General features: G+C 40.8%; 1 protein-coding gene across 1 annotated transcript in view; it reads left to right on the top strand.

Moving 5' to 3' along the window:
- The window catches only part of LOC129431381 (NACHT, LRR and PYD domains-containing protein 3-like), a 40,412-nt gene that overhangs the window by 4,387 nt on the left and 14,957 nt on the right, over positions 1-21,068 (top strand). Inside the window, exons 3-6 of the mRNA XM_073874827.1 lie at positions 13,305-15,179; positions 15,462-15,614; positions 15,810-15,866; positions 20,566-20,739. Coding sequence (XP_073730928.1) covers positions 13,305-15,179; positions 15,462-15,614; positions 15,810-15,866; positions 20,566-20,739 — 2,259 coding nt within the window. The remainder of the gene's footprint in view (positions 1-13,304; positions 15,180-15,461; positions 15,615-15,809; positions 15,867-20,565; positions 20,740-21,068) is intronic.

Below are 21,068 nucleotides of genomic sequence, written 5' to 3'. Positions count from 1 at the left end.
AGGTTTTCCAATCGCCCAGGAAACAAATAGCCATTGAATTCCTAGGCATCAATCTGGACACCGTTAAATTCCAGGCTTCTTTACCCAAAGAGAAAATTGACAGAATAATTATTCTACATTATTAGACAGCCCAAATTGCTCTAAGCTCGAACATCTATCTCTGCTTGGCCACCTTAATTTGCGCTTTAACCTTGTAAGGTCACCCTTTCATCTCACACCTTGCATCCCTGTTGCTGCATTAGAAGACCAAATATCTCCAATCAATTCATGCCTTGAGATAGCCTGGGTTTCCCCATGCTGCCGTGTGCACAAATTTATTCACACAGCAAGTCTAGCATGGAAACCATGGACCATGGCCCCAAATAGGGAACCAATCACAGAACGGGGAGGAGGCAGCAAGACGATGATGACTATGGTCTATGCGACACACCAAAGCAGTTTGGTATATCCAACGTGTGAGCAGACGGAAAGTTATTTTTTGATGCCGCCTTAGATAGTCTTTTAAGTAGTTTTGAACGCAAGTTTATTTACAGTTTTTCTCGATTGCTAAAACACTATAACCAGGCTTTTGAACTAAAATTTCAAAACCATAACTTATTTTTTCAAGAAGCACAATCATTTTGCTGAACTATAAACCCTACTTCCCTGCTTTAACACATGAGTCAGATTTGGTTAAAAGGCTCGTTATAGTCGTGCGTAGGTCCTGCAGCGACGGCGTAGGTTCCGCGTCGGTTTTCATTTATTCTTTTGCGTCGACGTGCAAACACACGCGTGACCGCCGGTAGGCAGTATCCACGCGTGTAACCACAGTAGCAGCACAAACGTGAAAGAAGAAGAAGCTTAGCAAGTTAACCCACAAACGAAGAAGAAACAGCATCTTGTTGTGTATGATTTGACAAGACCAGCAATGATGGAAGTAAATAAACAGCGACTTTTGATGCAATTTGAGTTAAATCACTCCTCAACTTGGCTCTTCTTTGTTTTCACCGTCACAAACGAAAATACCTATGACGCAGTTTTCTTACCTGATGGGAGGGGTTCTGGTGGACCAATCACAGCGCTTGCGGTCCGCGTAGATCTGACGCGCTGTTAAATTTTTTGTGAGGTGCGCGTCAGGCTACGCAGAGCCTACGCACGACTATAAATCGCCCTTAACTGTTACTTCAAAACTCTACACACAAATCACTATATTTCTCAGTGCTTACACCATGTAGTCATATGAAAAGCACTAGCATTCAATACTGTTCACTTAAGTTAGCACAGCTTAGGCTCAATTAGCTTACAATTATCAAGGTGGAAACACTAAGAGTCAAAATTGAACACATATCAATCGGATAGATAGATTAAAGGGCCAGAATCAGTTCACTGAGCTTTGGAACAATGGATCCACAGAGAAATTAAGGAATAGGTCGAGGAGGAGGAGGAGGGAGAAGAGGAGGCAGAGGAGGAGGCAGAAGAGGAGAGAAAGGAGGAGGACATGGTGAAGGAGGAGGACATGGTTGAGGAGTAGGAAGAGGAGGAGGACGTGGGGAAAGAGGAGGAAGAGGACATGGTGAAGGAGGAGGAAGAGGAGGAGGACGTGGTGAAAGAGGAAGACGAAGGGAAAGGTGACAAGCAGTCTCAGATGAAATTCGAGCCACTCTGGCTGACCATGTCCTTGTCCATGGTATGACTATGAGGGAGGCTGAGCAATGAGTAAAGCCTAATTTGAGTCGCTTCACTGTTCCCATCTTCAGAGCCTTCGGGGAGGGAAACAGATAGGTGTACTTACAGTAAGACTGCTCTGTACAGTAACTTTAGTGTGCATACACTGTTGGACTATGCTACTGAAATAAAGAAATGCATAAAATTGCCTTCCATATAGATAGACATATCAGTAGATGAATGCCAGGGGTGGATCGTGCAAGAGGATTTTACCCTCGCTGTTTGGCTGGGACCAATATAGTCTGTGATGTGGATGAGATTATCTGGCCTGATCCAGAACAAAGACGGGATGTTGAGGAGGAATATTTTTTTAAAAATGTTTTACAGTTGTGCTGTGTGAAAAGGTTTTTGAGCAGGAGAATCACAAGCAACTTACCAGTTTTGGATATATATTGTTTTGAATTTATTGCACCAGTGTGTAATTCTTTGTTGTAGTGTGTGTGTTTTTGAAAGCTTGTGTGTGATGTCTGAGGGAAAATGTTGGTTTTTCAGTAAGAGTGAATGGTTTTAAGTGTAGAGCTTCATTTTGACCTAAAAATTGGATGTTTGGAGAATTGTGTGAGGCGTTATGATATTGTGTTTACTGTTTTGAGAATATGAGGCATAGTTTCAAGAAAAACTGTAAAAAAAGAGCAACTTTTGGTGTTAAACATTTCATATCCAAAAAGGATGTTTGGATATGGCAATGTTAGCCAAAGAGTTTTATAGGACCAACCTGGTAGGCATCGTCGTTGACGAAGTCCATTTAACTTATAAATGGTAAGTGGTATTTATTAATATCATATTGTCATTATGCCTGTAGTCTACCTTAGTGTTCCGCAACCTTTTTTCTGTCACGGCACAGTTTTAATAAGTAAAAAATCATACGGCACACCACTATACCAAAAAGCATTAAAAGAAATGCACAAACCTCTATTGCAATGCTTAAATGACTTGTTTAACTGGAATATTTTACTATATTAAATGTAGAACTCACATTCAATGCAAGTACACTTGTTTTGATGAACACAAAGATTATATCCTGGCTGGAATTGATGACATTGACATACGCAGTTGTGATTTTTAATTTTTCCACAGCACACCAAACAAGCTGTCACGACACACTAGTGTGCCACGGCACAGTGGTTGGGAAACACTGGTCTACCTACTGTGGTTAAGTTGTGTTGCTTTTCAATATCAATATACAGCTACCGGTTTAGTTGCATAACTTTCAGCTTTGTGCACACGTACCCAATAAAATTTGTTGATGCTTGAATTTATGTCACTTTACATACGCCATCTGGTATAATTGAAACAATTGCCTATGAGCTATGTACAGACGCATTTGATAGACATTTGTAGTGCCCAATAAACAGCTCTGGGCATTCGTAAACCACGCCTCAAATACAAGAAAATGAGCATGTGGTTCCCAGACCAGGTCTCATTCTCTATGACACTGGTCTGGTGTTAGCCAGGCTTGAGAAGCTAAAGTTATGAATAACAGTGGAAAGGATTATCTTTCTTCTATAATCCTTTGGTGTCCCTCCCAAACAATATCCAACTCTGCACCAACGCACCATCTCTATTGGCTTTGGGGATTTTATCAAGGCCGTTGGTTTGCATCCACCTGGCCACCACAACTTCTAGACACGACGCATTTCTCAGCCTTCTCAGTGCTGTTTTAGCAGCAGCTTTTCTATAGGGTAAAGAATGGTCCACAAATAACATTATTGTTTACTGTGACAACAGTATTGCATTGTATTAACAAAACACCCTCTTATGCACCTGCTATTATGCCACTATTAAAACGCCTCATTTGGATCGCAGCTTGCGATCAATTTATTATAAAGCAAATTATGTACTAGGCAAAAAATCGAATTGCTGACTCCAGAAGTGGACCCTAACCTATCGCAAGTACCTTACTATTCAGAATAATCTTCCCGTAAACCACTCCTTGAGACCACTGCTCAACGCTTCTGGTAGGATGAACCTTTTTTTAAAGTGTCTGTTCTTTTATTTGATATATTGTATTATATAAGACATTAAACTTTTTTGATAATCATGAAAAATGCTGACGCTGGCAACTTTTTAAAAAACGCTGGCAGTAAGAGATAAATAAAAAAGTGGAGAAAACGTTGGCACTACGTCAACAGTTCATGTCAGCAGCATGCACCGTAGTCTGCTCGTAAACATGGACTAAAGGACCAAGGAGGAGAAGAAATTGTTGAAAAAATTGTTAGTTTTGTTTTCTTTGTGCACAAAAGTCACTTCATTGTATTATTATTAAACTACTAATGAAACATGGACCTTTTTGGTGATGTCTTTCATTATTTTCTGGGAAAAGAATTGTGAAAAACAAACTGCAGTCTATGAGACTGTTACAACCTCCCAGATTGCAGTGTTGTACTATTGTACACAGGTTCGTGCTTTGGCACTGCAAGCAGGGACGGATTGGTAATCTGTGCATTCTGGAAAAGTCCAGAACGGCCATTCAACGGAGGGCCGTCTCCAAAAAAAGTCTAATAACACAATCTGAAACAGCCAACAGCAGGGGCACTAATATGATCACTTATATGATGCTACGTGTAAAAAAAACGAGGAAGAAGAGTCGGCCTACTAGCTATTAGCCGTGATTGGTCCACGGATTCTTGGAATTCGCGAGCCTGAATTCACGAGCCTGAGCATCCACACAGCCTGCTCATGATGAGGGACAGACAGAGTTCCCTTTCGAGGGAACTCGCGCTGCGTCGCCATAGAGACGCTTTGGGAACGCCTTCAGGTGTGAGTGCGTCTGAATGTGTATATCAAATCCAACCAATGGTGGGGCGTGACGTCACTGGCGGGGTGACGTAGGAGCCGGAAAGCATAAAAGGAGACGTACAACCACGCCCCCACTATCTCTATTGTAGTGATGGGAGAAACAAAGCTTTTCGAAGCTTCGACTCAATTGATCCAAGTGCTTCTTAAATTGATTCATTTTTTCGTAGCAGTTCGAAACACCACACACGGTGGCTACCCCGGCTGGTCAAAATAGTGTAAAGCAGATATGGCCAAACATTTTACAATTTTTTTTTTTTACAAAATAATAGCAAGATTTTGATTAAAATATGTAAAAAAATATATTTAACTTAATTATGACATAATTTAAAGTGTATTATGTGTTTAGTTGTATTTAGTGCAGACAAATCATTAAAACTAACTACCCTTTTAATTATGCACATTTTGTCATTAAATCTGTCTATAAACAATAAATAGACAAAATGGCAGCGTTATTAGTCAGAAGGATAAATGTTTTATGAACTTTTATAATAAATCTGACCCGAGTTCACCGAAACATATTAGACACCGGTCATGTGATCAACTCCCCCTAGTGGTGAACCATCGGATTTTCGAAACGTTTCGAAACAGTTATGACGTAATGAAGCCTCGTTTGCTAAAATCACGTGACTTGGGCCAGTTTGAAACACGCTCCGAACCACTGATTCGAAACAAAAGATTCGTAAATGTTTCGAAGCCTCATGAAGCAGTGCTTCGAAAACGACCATCACTACTCTATTGCCTCAGACGGCTATCTGTGTGTGTGTGTCAAAGAGTGTCTGAATAGCTTAAAAACTGTGTGACTGAATAGTTTAACTGTGTGGCTGATAATGAGGAAAAAAAAATCAGAAAGTTTAGGAGCTGAGCACGCTCACGCCGCTCTTGAGGGCGCGGTGTGATGTGTGTTTATTATGATAACTTACCTTTCAAAATGCTCCGTTGTTCCTCCTCTGGGTGTGGAAGCCTGCACTGCAGTTACTTCCCCTCATTGAGAGGGACGTGATCTTGTGTAATCTTCCCCCGAGGGGGTTGATATATTCGAGTACAGGGTAGTGAGGACGCATAGCTATGGCCGGAAGAGCGTCCGCACGTTAAGCTGCCAGAGCCCTTCCAAAATGCTTAAACTCAGCCACACACCACTCGGGCTGTGTGTCGTTGTTTTGATGAGTCAAGACAATGATCGCGTTTCTCGCGGCTTAAGTCCTGCGTCCACTGAGGTGGTGTAGTGTACTTTGACCGTGAAAGCTCTGCCTCGGGAGGGTTTGGAAGCACGCATTGCGGTCACTTCCAACCCGAACGGGAGCCCTATGCAATGTTTTACCTTTGAGGAGATATATGTTGTAAACACAGCCCTTCTATTCAGCGACCGGTTCAAAGATCCATGTCCGCGAAGGCGGTGTGCACTTATCCTTGCTATCGGGAGGGATTCGGGAGCCCGCATGCCGGTTTCTCCCGCCCCGATCGGTAGCCCGTGCTTTAATGTTTGACTGTGTCAGACGATGTTCGCGTGTCTTGCGGTTCGAGGCCCGCCTCGACCGGTCTTATTAAATGAAAAGGTTGTTTCTCGTAACTGCTAGTTTTAATATGTATGAACCAGCAAAAAAAAAAAAAAAAAAAAAAAAAAAAAAAAATGAAAGAAACTATATCATCCAGCAAATTAGATGAGAGTTTCTTACAAAATGAGTGCAATCTCAACACCAGAGGCTTCCTTTCTTTCCTGATCTCCATTATTATGCAAGTCAGGGAAAATACCATTCTCTGACCATGTTTACACAAGCACTTCAGTTAGCTTTTAAACATAATAGGCTATATTTAGAGAATGTTTTTATGTTGCCATGAGTGGCTTCATCCCTAAAGCCTCCAACATTGTCAAATATAGGTATAAAGCCCTATCAGGGTGAGTGTGGGTTTTATCCGCCATTTACGGGTTCCCACACCTCTCAGTGCCCTCCTGTATTAACTGTGAACACTCTGCCTCTCGTAGTACAGAGCACAGTAAATCAGGTTCCCTTGGTAAAAATTAGGCTACATCCCTAATTTTAGAGCAGGAATTGGAATTCCTTTTATTCAAAGGCTACACATTACCATCACAAAATTATGGTTCATGACGTTGACAGTCACTCACATTAATCTCAAATCAGATCCGAGGACTGGTTTTTGTTAATGGATTTTTCCTGCTCACAGAATCTCAGGTTTGCCTTTGGGGGCATGGCATACCAATATCAGCCTTCCCTTCGGCCTAGCTCTATCCCTTCACACATTTACAAAATGTGTAAATGCTGCCCTGGCGCCATTGCATCTTTAGGGCATTTGCATACTATTTATATTGACGATTGGCTAATATTAGCACAGTCAGCACAGATGGCAGCACAGCATCGAGATGTTATGTTTGCACATCTAGATACCTAGCGTTGAGACTGAACACCAAGAAAAGTATGTTAGTCCCAACACAGGTGATCACATTTTGGGGATAATATGGAACTCAACGATGATGCAGGCACAGATGTCTCCTGCTCGTGTCGTGTCCATTTTTCACATAAGTGAATGAGTTGAAGCTAGGTCAATCGCACACCAAGTGATGGTTTTAAAATCAGGGTTTTTCCTCGAGAGGCAACCCTTTTTGCATGTTCAGGGTTACGCGCACATGTCTTCGTACTCTAGAATATGTAAAGATTTCGGGTTTCTGTCTCAAAGCCCGAGGTGAGGTGTGGTTTGTCGCTGCATGACATTAATGACAGATGCATCTCTCTTAAGCTGCGGATCAGCTATGGAATGCCAATAGGACAAAAATATCCAATCAGCTAAAATGCCAGGAAAAGTGTGCTTCTCCAGTACAGAGGACCTCTTTTCTGGGTGTAGTATGGATTTCTACGATAGCAGGCACTGTTGTCCCCTGCTTGTATAGAATCCATCCTTTAACCATGGGGTTCCTTGAGGGGCAACCCGTTTCTTATGATCAAGGTCACACGCAGATGCTTTGTGCCTTAGTATTATGGAAGAAACAATGGTTTCTTTCGGCCAGTGTTGGCCGTTTTACCATGTTCAGGGTTACGCGCGCATGTCTTCGTGCCCTAAGAATATGGAAAAATGCCGGGTTTCTGTCTAAGGCCCGGGGTGAGGTGCGGACTGTTGTCGCATGACATTAATGACAGATGCATTTCTGTTAAGCTGAGGATCGGCTATGGAAAGCCAAAAGGACAAAAATGTCCAATCAGCTAAACGCCAGGAAAATTGTGCTTCTCCAGTACAGAGGACCTTTTTTTCTGGGCGTAGTATGGATTTCAACGACTGCAGGCACGGTTGTCTCCTGCTCGTATAGAACCCATCCTTTAACCATGGGGTTTCCTGAGGGGCAACCCGTTTTGCATAATCAAGGTCACACGCGAATGCTTTGTGCCTTAGTATTATGGCAGAAACTATGATTCCTTTCTCAAAAAGGCCAGTGTTGGCTTTTTCACATGTTCAGGGTTACGCGCATTTGTCTTCGTGCCCTAAGAATATGGAAAAAATGTTGGGTATTTGTTTACAGGCCCCAAGTTAGGTGCGGTCTGTCGCCGCATAACATTAATGACAGACGCATCCCTTTCTAGCTGTGATCAGTTATGGAAAGCCAAAAGGGCCAAAAATGTCCCATCAACTAAACGCCAGGAAAAGTATGCCTCTCCAGCAAAGAGGACCTCTTTTCTGGGCGTGGTATGGATTTCAACGACTGCAGGCACGGTTGTCTCCTGCTCGTAAAGAATCCATCCTTTAACCATGGGGTTCCCTGAGGGGCAACCCGTTTCTCATGATCAAGGTCACACGCAGATGCTTTGTGCCTTAGTATTATAGAAGAAACCATGGTTCCTTTCCCATGAAGGCGAATATTGGGGGCTCAGGGTCGTCACATCAGGCTTACGACGGATGCATCCCTCTAAGGCCGGGAAGTGGCTATGGAAGACCATAAGGTCAAAATCTATGTAAGTCCACATGGAGCAGACATTCTGCTGAGGCAGACATTGAGCTTGGGGAATGAAGACTCCACCCACATGTGGGGGAGCAAATTTGGCTCAGGTTCGGCCAAGCGAAAGCTGACCTGTTTGCAATTCAGGAGAATTCACATTGTACTCTTTGGTTTTCTCTCTTTCACCCAGTCCCACTCGGACTGGTTGCCATGACACAGGAAGGGTCTGAGGGCCTCCTGTGTGTTTTTCCCCAATTGCTCAGCTCCCGGGAGTTCTGGAGAGAGTCCGGCAGCACAGGCACAGCTGTTGCTCTTAGCCACGTGTTGGCTGACCCGAGTGTGGTTTTCAAACCTGGTCTCCCTCCTGGACGGCTCCCCATTTCAGGGGCCGATCTGGAGGGATCGGTTGTCTCAGGCAAGGGGCACTGTGTTTTACCCCTGCCTAGAGTTTTTGGGTCTGGCTTCTGAGGAGGACAGACTCATAGAAATGGGTCTCTCAACTGAGGTTGTGCAGACTATTTTATTTCCAGAGCTCCCACCACCAGGAAATTATACGCATTTGCAGAAAGACTTTTATTACGTGGTGCCAAGAGCACTTATATGACCCAGTTAACTGCCCCTTGGTACAGTTCTGGAGTTTTTACAGGAGCAGTTTGCAGCAGGGCTGCCTCCTTTGACCATTAAGGCTTATGTGGCAGTTATATCTGTCTTTCATACCTTAGTGGTCAGTCCCTCATTAAGTAGAGACCATCTATTCATGCGTTTCCTGTGTGGCACTCGGAGGCTGAGGCCTGCGAGTCATTTTAGGATCCCTGCGTGGGATCTGTCTGTGGTCCTGGAGGACTTATCAGGGGCACCATTTGAGCCATTGATATAATTTCAGAAAGTTTCTTACTCTGGAAACTATATTTCTCCTAGCTATTACCTCCCTTAAGAGGGTAGGAGATTTAGAGGCTCTCTCAGTTTCACCAACCTGTCTCGAGTTCGCTCCAGGCATGGTAAAGGTTTTTCTATACCCTAGATGGGGCTACGTTCCGAAGGTTTTGAGCAACATACCACGCTCCATAGTCTTGCAGGCGTTCTGCCCTCCACCATTTAAGAACGCGAGCCAAAGAAAGCTTAATTTACTCTGTCCAGTATGAGCACTGGACATGTATGTGCTCAGAATAGCGGAGTTCAGGAAAGCAGAGCAGTTATTTTTGTGCTTTGGTTCGGCCCGGAAAGGTTTCCCGGCCACAAAGCAAGCTTTGAGTAAATGGATAGTCGAGGCTATCTCTTTTGCTTATGAAGCCTCTGGACGGCCCTCTCCTTTAACCGTCAGAGCGCATTCAACTAGGTATGGCAGCATCTAAAGCCCTGTGGGCAGGTGCCTTTGTCCAGGATGTCTGTGATGCGGCAGGCTGGTCCTCACCGCTCACTTTTGTACAGTTTTATGAGTTGGATCTCACTCCTACTCCTGGATCTTTGGTGCTCAGGTCTTAGTTGTGCTTTTTACACACAGACAGGCACTTGTAGTCTGGCGGATTGGGTATAGCGTTCCCAAAGTGTCTCTATGGCGACGCAGCGCGAGTTCCCTCGAAAGGGAACGTCTCGGGTTACGTATGTAACCCTTGTTCCCTGAGAAGGGAACGAGACGCTGCGTCTCCTTTGCCATACTTCCTGCGTACCTGTAAGCCGTCTTCGGCAATATTTCAGATAGTGGGGGCGTGGTTGTACATCGCCTTTTATGCTTTCCGGCTCCTACGTCACCCCGCCAGTGACGTCACGCCCCACCATTGGTTGGATTTGATATACAAATTCAGACGCACTCACACCTGAAGGCGTTCCCAAAACGTCTCTATGGCGACGCAGCGTCTCGTTCCCTTCTCAGGGAACAAGGGTTACATACGTAACCCGAGACGTTAACTTCACATCAGTAACAGTAAGTGCCAGTAGTAGCAGGACACGTGACATTATAATATAATATACACGAAATAAAAATAAATAAAACTCGCATGCAAATTAACGTAATGCGCAACTACTGTTAGAGAGAGAAGTGATGTGAGTGTTTGTGCGAGCGCGCGCGTGTGTGAGAGAGGCGCGGGCACGATTGAACAGTGGAAACGTAAAAACAATACTCCGTCATTTTGTTCATATGGGACATCATTCAAACTGCAAAGTGTTTGCTTATATTTGTTTACAGTCGCAGTAAAACAAAACATTGTGCTTTTGTCAATCTGTAAACTCTTGTCAAACTGTATTATCTACAACTGTCATCTAACCAAAATCAGAACCTTACTTCTGGTTTCGTTTTTGTTGCTAAACTTATCTCTTGCACAAATGCATCATCGAAAATAACAAATGTTTTGGTTCCCTTTCGAGGAACTTGAGCTGCGTCGCCATAGCAATGCTTTGGGGAACGCCTCTGCGTGACTGATCTGAAGCACGTGTAACACATAATCAATAATTTGATGATTGGATATAGGCTGGATGCCATGCGGACCAGGGGTATAAGAAAGCATCCCACACAAACACACTCGCTTTTAGTGCCTCAGCAAGTGACTGTGTGTACGTTTGCATAAATCTGAAGTATGTTTTAAGAATCAGTTCAAGTATGTGTATCTCCCTGTCGGCGCGATATCACAGACAAGGATACACATTTATATGTGTCTTAGAGCGCAGCACGCACAGTTGGCTTTTGAGAAACCTGGCTGTGTGCACTGTGAGCAAGCATTCCTGTGCACGTGTTGCTCTCCAGCCTCGCGCTTCGAGAAGGATATATTAGGCTCGCGCCCTCACGGATTCGGTCCCGCTTCTGTCGAGGCAGAGCGGTGACTGCACTCTCGCTCTCTAGGAGGCTTGGGCTTGGGTTGTACTGGTGGGAGTCTATATGGGGAGGCTGCAGACCTGGAGCTGGTAGATGTACGCCCCTGACAGTTTTACGCCCCTGGCAGTTTTGCGCCCCTGTGCCTCCTCGTGCATCCAGTGGGAGAGGGAAATACAACTAGGATACTAGCCTATTTAAACAACCGTTTATGAGCACTGTAGTTATTACTATTACACATTTAAACGAAAATTGTCTAAACTTACAGTGTACACTGCAGTCTGCACACTACGGAACCACAGACAGTAAAAAAATCCATAGCCTATAGTCCAGGTCTGATCCTCTTGGTTTTTATTATTGGAGATAAAAATAAGGATCATGGGTTTAAATAGTTTTGCATTATGATACGAGTGTATATTAGCTTGTTTTCCTGTGGCATTTGAAATCGATTGGACCCGGAAGCGGCGCATGATGACGTCACACATAACTATTTATATTTATTTATAAATTGTTTTTATATACAAGGACTGACTGATATATGATGTTGTGAATTTATATTAAGTTACATTTAGATATTAACCATATTTAGGCCATTAGCATAAAAAAGTACTGTGTAATCATATGGATCCTAAATTAAATATCTGCTGTACAATTCACAATAGGTCGTCATACAGCTACAAACATGTCCTATAGCATTTTATGAAGACAACACAATGTAACTTTTCTAAAATTCCAGGGGTCAATTCGTATCGTTTCAAGAAGGTCTGTTACTATCATACGGATATATGACTAGGCTCGTATACTAATATACAGCCTCCCCCTACTGGACGCATAAGGAATAACAGGGGCGTAAAACTGTCAGTGGCGTAAAACTGCCAGGGGCATAGATCTACCAGCTCCAGGTCTGCAGCCTCCCCCTACTCTTGGGAGTCGCGATATAATTCCGTGCAGGCGGCGGTGTCTCCGCTTGCACGTAACGTCCGCTCTCTCTCTCTCTCTCTCTCTCTTTCGCCGGATTGGGAAGGCATCCTGCGTGAGAGCCATATATTTCAGCTGTCTATCTATGGAGAGATGAATCATCTTCATGTCCGCCTACTGTTTAAGGCTAAACGTGCAGTCTCCACGTGAAGCCTCCTCTTTTTACAGTATGGAGGAATTATATGTATATACACACAATAATAAAACTAATAATATTTTTACGTTTTCTACACCTGTATGTGTATGTATATCTGCCTGTCATAGCCTGCATGAGCTGTGTCAAACAGTGATTTTGTGTTTATGCTGTGTGTTGCTTGTACAGCTGTACACAGTATTTATTCTCCTGATCGGCCGCTGGTGTGCCATAAGTCAGATCTTATTATTTAGACCTAGACTCCTCTTTAGGGTCCCCGGTTCTTTTGCCTTGACTGTGTTCAGTTATACACGCTACAGGCATTTGGTAGTATGGAAGCGTGGGCATCTCGTTCCCCAAAGTGTCGCTATGGCGACGCAGCTCAAGTTTCTCGAAAGGGAACGTCTCGGTTACGTAGGTAACCCTGGTTCCCTGAGAAGGTAACGAGACGCTGCGTCTCCATGCCATACTCCCTGCATTCCTGTAGGCACTTGCTTCGGCACTTGGTAGCTAGTGTGTTTGTGTGGGATGCTAACTACGTAATCCGAGACATTTTACTACATTTAAAAAAAATGGTTAATGTAGTAAAACAATGGTTTGGCTAATAGTAATCCATACACACAAAAAACATGGTTACACTTTTACCACAAAAAAACATGGTTAATTGTCATAAGGGCATTCACTGGACAAGTACAACAAGTGGATCATTATTAAAGCTGATCAGATACTACAGATCTGTAAGGTTGATTACGATTAATTGAATGTATTTCCCTGAATATAATAGTTTTTAAATAATGTTCCTTTTCTGAATCGCTTAATTGTACTGTAGGCTAGTCTAATACATTTGAATTATATTTGGGGCATCTCATGTTATTAAATTACTTTAATATAAAATTGTCCTTTAACTGTATTTTTTGTGTTCGCTTTACTTGTTGCTGTCTGAACAGAGAGGAGAAAGATTATTCCAGCAACTCTGTAAAATCCCATCTGACATGCACTGCTTTAATGGAGACCTTCTTCAGGCAACAGAGATTCAAAGATACTCACAAATCCATCTTAAAGAACAAATATGAGAGCTTATTTGAGGGAATCAAACTACAGAAGAACAAAACCCTCCTGAACAGAATTTACACACAGCTGTACATCATAGAGGGAGAGAGTGGACGAGTGAATGAAGAACATGAGGTTTTACAGATGGAGAAAACACACAGAACACAACACTTACAAGACACAAGAATCTACTGCAATGACATCTTTAAACCTTTACCTGAATCAGAATACAAAACAGTGAAGAGAAAAGAGAAAAAGACAAAAATAAAGAGCGTTCTTACTAAAGGCATTGCTGGAATTGGAAAAACAGTTGCTGTGCAGAAGTTCATTCTGGATTGGTCTGAAGGAAGAACCAATCAAGATATAGACTTCATGTTTGTGCTTCCATTTCGAGAGCTGAACTTGATTCAAGATGATCAGTACAGTCTTCACAAACTTCTGCTTGACTTTCATCCTGAACTTCAAGATCTAGACTCAAAGGTTTATGATGAGTGTAAAGTTGTTTTCATCTTTGATGGTCTGGATGAAAGCAGAATAACACTGATGTTTTCAGACGGTGAGATAGTTTCTGATGTGAATCAGGCTTCATCAGTTGGTGTGTTGATGTCAAACCTGATCAAAGGAGATCTGCTTCCATCTGCTCTCATCTGGATCACCTCCAGACCAGCAGCAGCTAATCAGATCCCATCTAAATACATCAACCGTGTGACAGAAATCCAGGGATTCAATGATCCTCAGAAGGAGGAATATTTCAGGAAGAGAATCAGTGATGAACGTCAAGCCAGCAGAATCATCTCACACATTAAAAAAACAAGAAGTCTCCACATCATGTGTCACATACCAGTCTTCTGCTGGATCTCATCTACTGTGCTTCAAAACATCCTAAAACAAGATCACAGAACAGAAATCCCCAAAACTCTGACTGAAATGTACATCCACTTCCTGCTGATTCAGATGAATATAAAGAATGAGAAGTATGATGAGAGAGATCCACAGAAACTCTTGCAGTCTAACAGAGAAATGATTGTCAAACTGTCTAAACTGGCTTTCAAACAGCTGATGAAGGGTAATGTGATGTTTTATGAGGAGGACCTGAGAGATTGTGGGATAGACATAATTGACGCCTCAGTGTATTCTGGGATCTGTACTGAGATCTTTAAGGAGGAATCTGTGATTCATCAGAGGAAAATTTACTGCTTCATACATCTCAGCTTTCAGGAGTTTCTGGCTGCTTTCTATGTGTTTTATTCCCATTTAACCAAGAACACAAAATCACTGCACTTGTTTCTTGAAAAAAAATGTAAGAGTGGGGACAGCTCTTTGTTTGAGTTACTAACATCAACAGTTCATAAAAGCCTTCTGTATGAAAATGGACATCTGGATCTTTTCCTGCGATTCCTGCTGGGCATCTCACTGGAATCCAATCAGAGACTCTTACAGGATTTACTGCCACACACAGAGGAGAGTTCAAAGAGCATCAAGAAAACCACAAATTACATTATAGACAAAATCGATGATGAAAATTGTCTGTTATCCAACAGATACATCAATCTGCTCCTCTGTCTGCTTGAAATGAAGGTTCAGTCTCTGCACAGACAGATTCAAGAGTTTTTGCCATCACAGACACTCTCTGCTGCTCACTGTTCAGCAATAGCCTACATGATTCAAATGTCTGAGGAAGTGCTGGATGAGCTGGACCTCAAGAAATACAACACAACACAGGAGGGAATAAGAAGACTTGTACCAGCTGTGATTAACTGCAGAAAAGCATTGTGAGTATGGAAAATTGCAAATCCACGTTCAGATTATGATATTGTTTTGTTTCTGAAATACCAGTTTGTTTGCAGAATCTGTTAAATGGCAAAGTGACTGAAAACTTTTTTATAGAAGTGGAGATTATCCGTGCACTTAAAGTGACATTTGTAAAAATAAGGCATTTATTTATATATTATTGTTGAACCAAAACATAAGAGCCTGAAATGTTAAATTACAATAAAACATGTCAGATGTACTTAGAGGGTTTTGCATCTGAACTTTTGTCTTTTACACTGTAGATTTGCAAGCTGTAGTCTCACTGATGAATGCTGTGAAAGTTTGGCTGCAGCTCTAGAGTCATTCAACTCTCCCCTGAGAGAGCTGGACCTGAGTTATAATAACCTACAGGATTTCAGAGTCAACAGTGCACACTATCAGCTGGGAAATCTAAGGTTTGATATGTTTCATCACAAAATATTTAGGCACTGACACAATAAATACTGTATGCAAATCAGAATCTACCACTTTTACTAAATATGGGGGATACGCTATTATGTACTGTTTCTACACGAATAAGAGATGATGTGTTATTGGGAATGCAATGATTGTGATGATGCAATGTGATTTGTGTACTTTGTTCTTTATAGACTGAAGCTGCCCTTTGATGGACTGAAAAATCTAAACTGTAAACTGGAGATTCTAAGGTAGTTCAATAAAAAGTTGCCTAAGACGAGATTAGGTAAAAGAAATTAGGTATCAGACTAATAAGAAAATACCAAATACGGTAACGCTTTAGATTACAGCCCGGAAAGTACTGGGTAAGTACAGCGAATTTACAGCGTATGTTTCTGTAATCATAGTTTACTTATGAAGTACGTACGTCTAATTATAAGGGAACAATCTACAATATCTGGGGAACAAAGGGGCAACAACCAGGAAAAACACAAACAATACATGCATCAAAGCACTGCGCAAGTACATGGAATCTACAGCATACATTTCTGCAACTATACTGTACCTAAAAAGTACATATGTGCAATTCCAAGGGAACAATCCACAATATTTTGGGAACAAAGGGGTAACAAGTGCCACTTTAATTTACAGCCCGCAGATGTTGTATCTACTCTTTAACTACGTGAAACAAGGGGGTAACAAGTGCCACTTTAATTTACAGCTCGCATATGTTGTATTTACTCTTTAACTACGTGAAACATAATAACACAGAGATGGGTGGATTCTGGGACAATGCATTTACTTTCCGGGCTGTAATCTAAAGCGTTACCGAAAATACCAATTCAATTTGAGCAATTTGGTTGTAATAAATACCAAACAAAAAGTAGTGCTAGGTGATATATTGTATACAGTAAACTGTTTTAAATTAAACACATGGTAGAAATTTTGGTGTGATAATAAAGTTTCTGAAAACTACAGTCTTTTTTAAGGACTCTTATATTTTAATAGATCAAAGGAAACTTGATGAAAATGCTGCACTCTTGGCATGAGCCACTTCTTAATGGTCATAGACAATCAAAAACAATGGAATGATTTGCTTCATTATATGGTATGCCTGCTGTTACTTACAGTACCGATGTAGATCATATGATTAACAAACAATCAGATTTCTTGACATCTGTGGGATGTGGGTCATTCTACAAAAAAGGTGGAATACTTGTCCCTTGCTTTTGCAGACCCCTCATTTAATTTGACCCAATAATCCTATAATGATATATATTTAATAAATATAGACTGTCCTTAAAATAATGAGAGGGTTTATTTATTTAATTTTCTTTTTTCCTTTTTTTTTTAATGTCTGGTCCTGAAAATTGCTCTGTCCCTTTGATCATACATGAAATTGAACTGTGTACTTATTATTTAAAACCATGTTTTTTATAAAACAAATCCCATTTACATGTACCTTTAACCCTGTATGAATTTACTACTAGGGCTGTGATGAAAAAATCGATTCACCGATTCTGAATGAATTTTCATGTTAATTTCTAAAGATCGATCCGTAACTCAGAGGATCTATTTAATAATTAATAACTTAAACCTGCATGCACGTGACATTAAAACAACGAACATAGTGAACATAGTAACGTTAAGCAAGCAGTTGTTTTGAAAACTCTAGAAACGCTCAAAGCTGCGATCTATATGTAAAATAATCCACTCATAACAAATGAACGAGTTATTTGTGTGATTTTTATAATAAGCGCCAGTGAATCCACCGCAGGTCTCCAGCGAAACTCTCTCTCTCCTTCCCTCTGTGCTCATGCAGCCGGTCTCTGACGGGCAGAGGTTTCTTGAGGCGCGTGCAAGGGGTTGACAAATAAAGAGTTCTTCTTACACATAATGCTAATAGTTGTAAAGTTTTCTGAACTTTAAGCAAGCTAAGACAAAACTCGCGTTTATATCAGTGACACGTAGTGGAGCGATGTAGTTTGACGCCTAATTTGCTTATAGTACAAACATCTTTGATCAGAAAGACGAGAAAGAAACGCAAATGTTAATGTGTAATAGAAAGTAAAGAGCGTCAAGACCTTAAAACAGACTTCATCACATCATAGCACCCGTCATAATATCTATATCTAGAGCTCCGTCTCTCATACAGGTATTTATCCTGTCTGTAGGTTTGTGCATAAATATACCTGTTCATTTTACATACTGCCTATTTTTAATGTAATGTATGCATAAATACAAAATACAATGCATACTATAGCTTCAATAGTCTGTAAAATTAATAACTCAATTAAAAACAAGATTCTGTCTATCAAGACTTAATCTGTTGTTATCCTCTGAGCATTTTCACTTTAACATTATTTACTTTAAATTGTCCATATTTTAAAACTGTGGTGAGCAGTTAAAAGCTATAGTGAGTGGCAAATAACTGCACATTTTTATAATCCAAAAACAATATAAACTGAAAAACATGTATACCATGAAATATACCGTTACCGTGAAATAAAATGACTCATGGAATAGATTTTTGGTCATTCCGCCCACCCCTATCTGGCACCATTTCGGACTTTTTTCAAAAACACTTATCTAAATCTCGAAGATCGGATCGGATCGAATCGAATCGAACAATGATAATCGATTCAAGATCTTCAGAATCGGAATCGAATCGATTCTTGAAATTTGAATCGAAACCCAGCCCTATTTACTACAACACTGAAATGGCAAAAATACAGTATTAAAATGAATAATATCAAATAAATATTTGTCCCCCAAATTTAAGTCATTGGTGTTACCCTACCCAAAGCACTTTTATTTTGAAACAATGCATCAGCTCTTTGAAGTTTTTCATGGGTCAAGAGGTCAGTGAAAGTAGTGCAGTTGAGGAAGGCAAAAGGTTTTTGAGATGTCTTACCTTATTTGTCTAAAATATCATGATATATCTAAGAATTTTGAGATAAGATTTTTTTGGATGTCATTAGTGTTACTCTTTTTTTTTTTATAGCTGGGAGTGTTAAAATCTTTACAAAAAAATACATTATACTGAATAAGTATGTGATTGTTACATCTCTGATGAAAGAGCACATGGCTAATGGCAGCCATTTTGTTAAAATATTATTGTAAATTGTCATTGGTGTTACCATCATTAGTGTTACTTCTCTAATGAGTACTTCATAAGCACTATTCCTTTAACTGACCAACATAAAAGCATAAAAACAAAACAAGATGGGAAAATTTTATGAAAGTTTATAAGTTTTATCATATTGATTATCTATTATTATATTCTAATTTTGTTTTGGTGTTACATTGTGTCATTGGTGTTAAACCAAGTTTTGTTGTTATGAATGACATTGTTAAAATTTCAGTCTTTGCATCGAAGCCTTTTTGGTTAAAATTTTTTTTGTTGGTTTTAAAGAAAAAGGTTAAACTGAGAATCAAATAATTTCATACAATGCTGGGTAAAGATGAAGAATTTAATTAAACAAATATTAATAATCAATTATTTTTCTTGCTGTTATCATTCCTCTACTCAGCCTTTAACTAAATACACAAGCTGTAATGAGAAAAAATATTTAGTATCAACATTAATGTTGTTTAAATCACAAGTAACACCAATGACAAATAAATGACTCATGGATTCCTTATTAAAATGTATTAAAAAGTTAAAAATAGATTAAGCTCCCCGTTTTGCGGTTTCATAGATTTGACAAGTTAATTTATGCTATTAAAGCTGTAGTCTACGATGTTGAAAATCAGTCGAGAAAGCCTGAGACGGTTAATAAGTTTTAAAAAACTCATCCCGGACCTCTGTGCTACCTGATCCCTCCCACCAGGGAAATGACCTGAACAACGTCACTCAGTCAAGCTGTGATCACCGGTAGTAAACATCGGAACCGATGATTTACCGAACAGTAAACACATAAAGCCTTGAAGGAATGAACACTTACAATTATGACTGATTGACGTTACTTATTTACTTTCACAACAACGTTTGGCATACATTTCCCCTCCTGAGCCTCGTTTCCTCTAGTCAAAAGTGCTACCTAGCGCACATTAATTACACAATAATTATTATTTAGTATTGCTAAGGTTTTGAGTAAGTGTTATAGCAGCACACAGCACATCTTGTTCAAATTCCGATCAGCTCGAACAGAAACCCGCTAGTCCTACTGAAATTCAAGGACTTAATAAATATAATTACTTTGACCCGTGATAGGCGATGCTAAACGGCTAACATTCCAATGCCGACCAGCAGCATGAGCATGTTGTCAGACTGATATAAAGATATTTATGTAACACTGCACACCATAAATGTATAAATAAATGTGTACCTGCTCAACAAAAAGTCAGCCGTGTCAGCGTCGGATTTCAGTCCCATATCTCTCTGAAGCTTCCTCCAACGGTCAATGGCGGACCCTATATTTATTCGACTTTGAGTCCGGCCGGACAGCTTACATTGGTCAACTTCTCTGCCGCTGTACACCCCATAGAGTGAATGGATTTTTTTCATTCTTTTTTCTCTTCATATTGTTAGGATTTTACTGTAGAACCATAACCAACATCTAAACGAGGTTATTAATAATGAACAATCTTTGAAATCGTAGACCATAGCTTTAAAGAAGTTTTGAGTATGTTGAAAGAAGTTCATTTAAGCAAATTTCCATCACCCGAATTCCACCTTTTCTGTAGAATGACCCATGTGCTGGACTTACAAATTCAAACTACAACATATACAGGACTTGAAGGATTTGTTGCTAAAGTCTTGGTAACAGATACCACAGGACACTTTAAGGGGACTTGAAGGTTCCATGCCTTGGCACATTGGCTCATAAGTGTACAGTGTGTTAGCACTTTCTTGGGTTAGAATGAAACTGCTTGGATTGTTACAATCATAAGTGAATCAATAACCGAGTGGTGTGGTCATTTTTAATGTTATATTCTTCTGTTTAGATTGTCCAGCTGTAATCTCACTTATCGTTCCTGTGAAGGCTTGGCTTTAGCACTAAAATCCTCAAACTCCTTCCTGAAAGAACTGGACTTGAGTAACAATGACTTGCAGGATTCAGGAGTGAAGCTCATCTCTGAAGGACTGAAGAGCCCTAAATGTCAGCTGGAGATACTGAGGTATTTAAGAACATTTATTTCTCTGTCTTTACTGCCTCTCCTGTGAATCTATGAAATCTCCTAAGATTTAAGTTGGTGGGTTTGGCAGAAGTGTTTCTGTAGCTTAATTGGTAGAGCCAGGGCCGGATTATCCATAGACAGGATTGGGCGAGTGCCCTGGGGCACCAGGCAATGGGGGGCACCAAGGGCTCCAAAATGTTTTTTTTTTACAAGTACTCGTGCATGTGCATTTCACCATGCACTCTGTTGAATCTACCGATGGGTTTACACAGACCAGTTAAACTCAACACTTCTCACTCAGAACCGCGAGAAGACGCGCCGGCGCGGGT

The sequence above is a fragment of the Misgurnus anguillicaudatus genome, chromosome 13 (genome assembly GCF_027580225.2).
Source record: "Misgurnus anguillicaudatus chromosome 13, ASM2758022v2, whole genome shotgun sequence".
Taxonomy (NCBI): Eukaryota; Metazoa; Chordata; class Actinopteri; order Cypriniformes; family Cobitidae; genus Misgurnus; species Misgurnus anguillicaudatus.
This window is presented reverse-complemented; position numbering and strand designations above follow the sequence as displayed.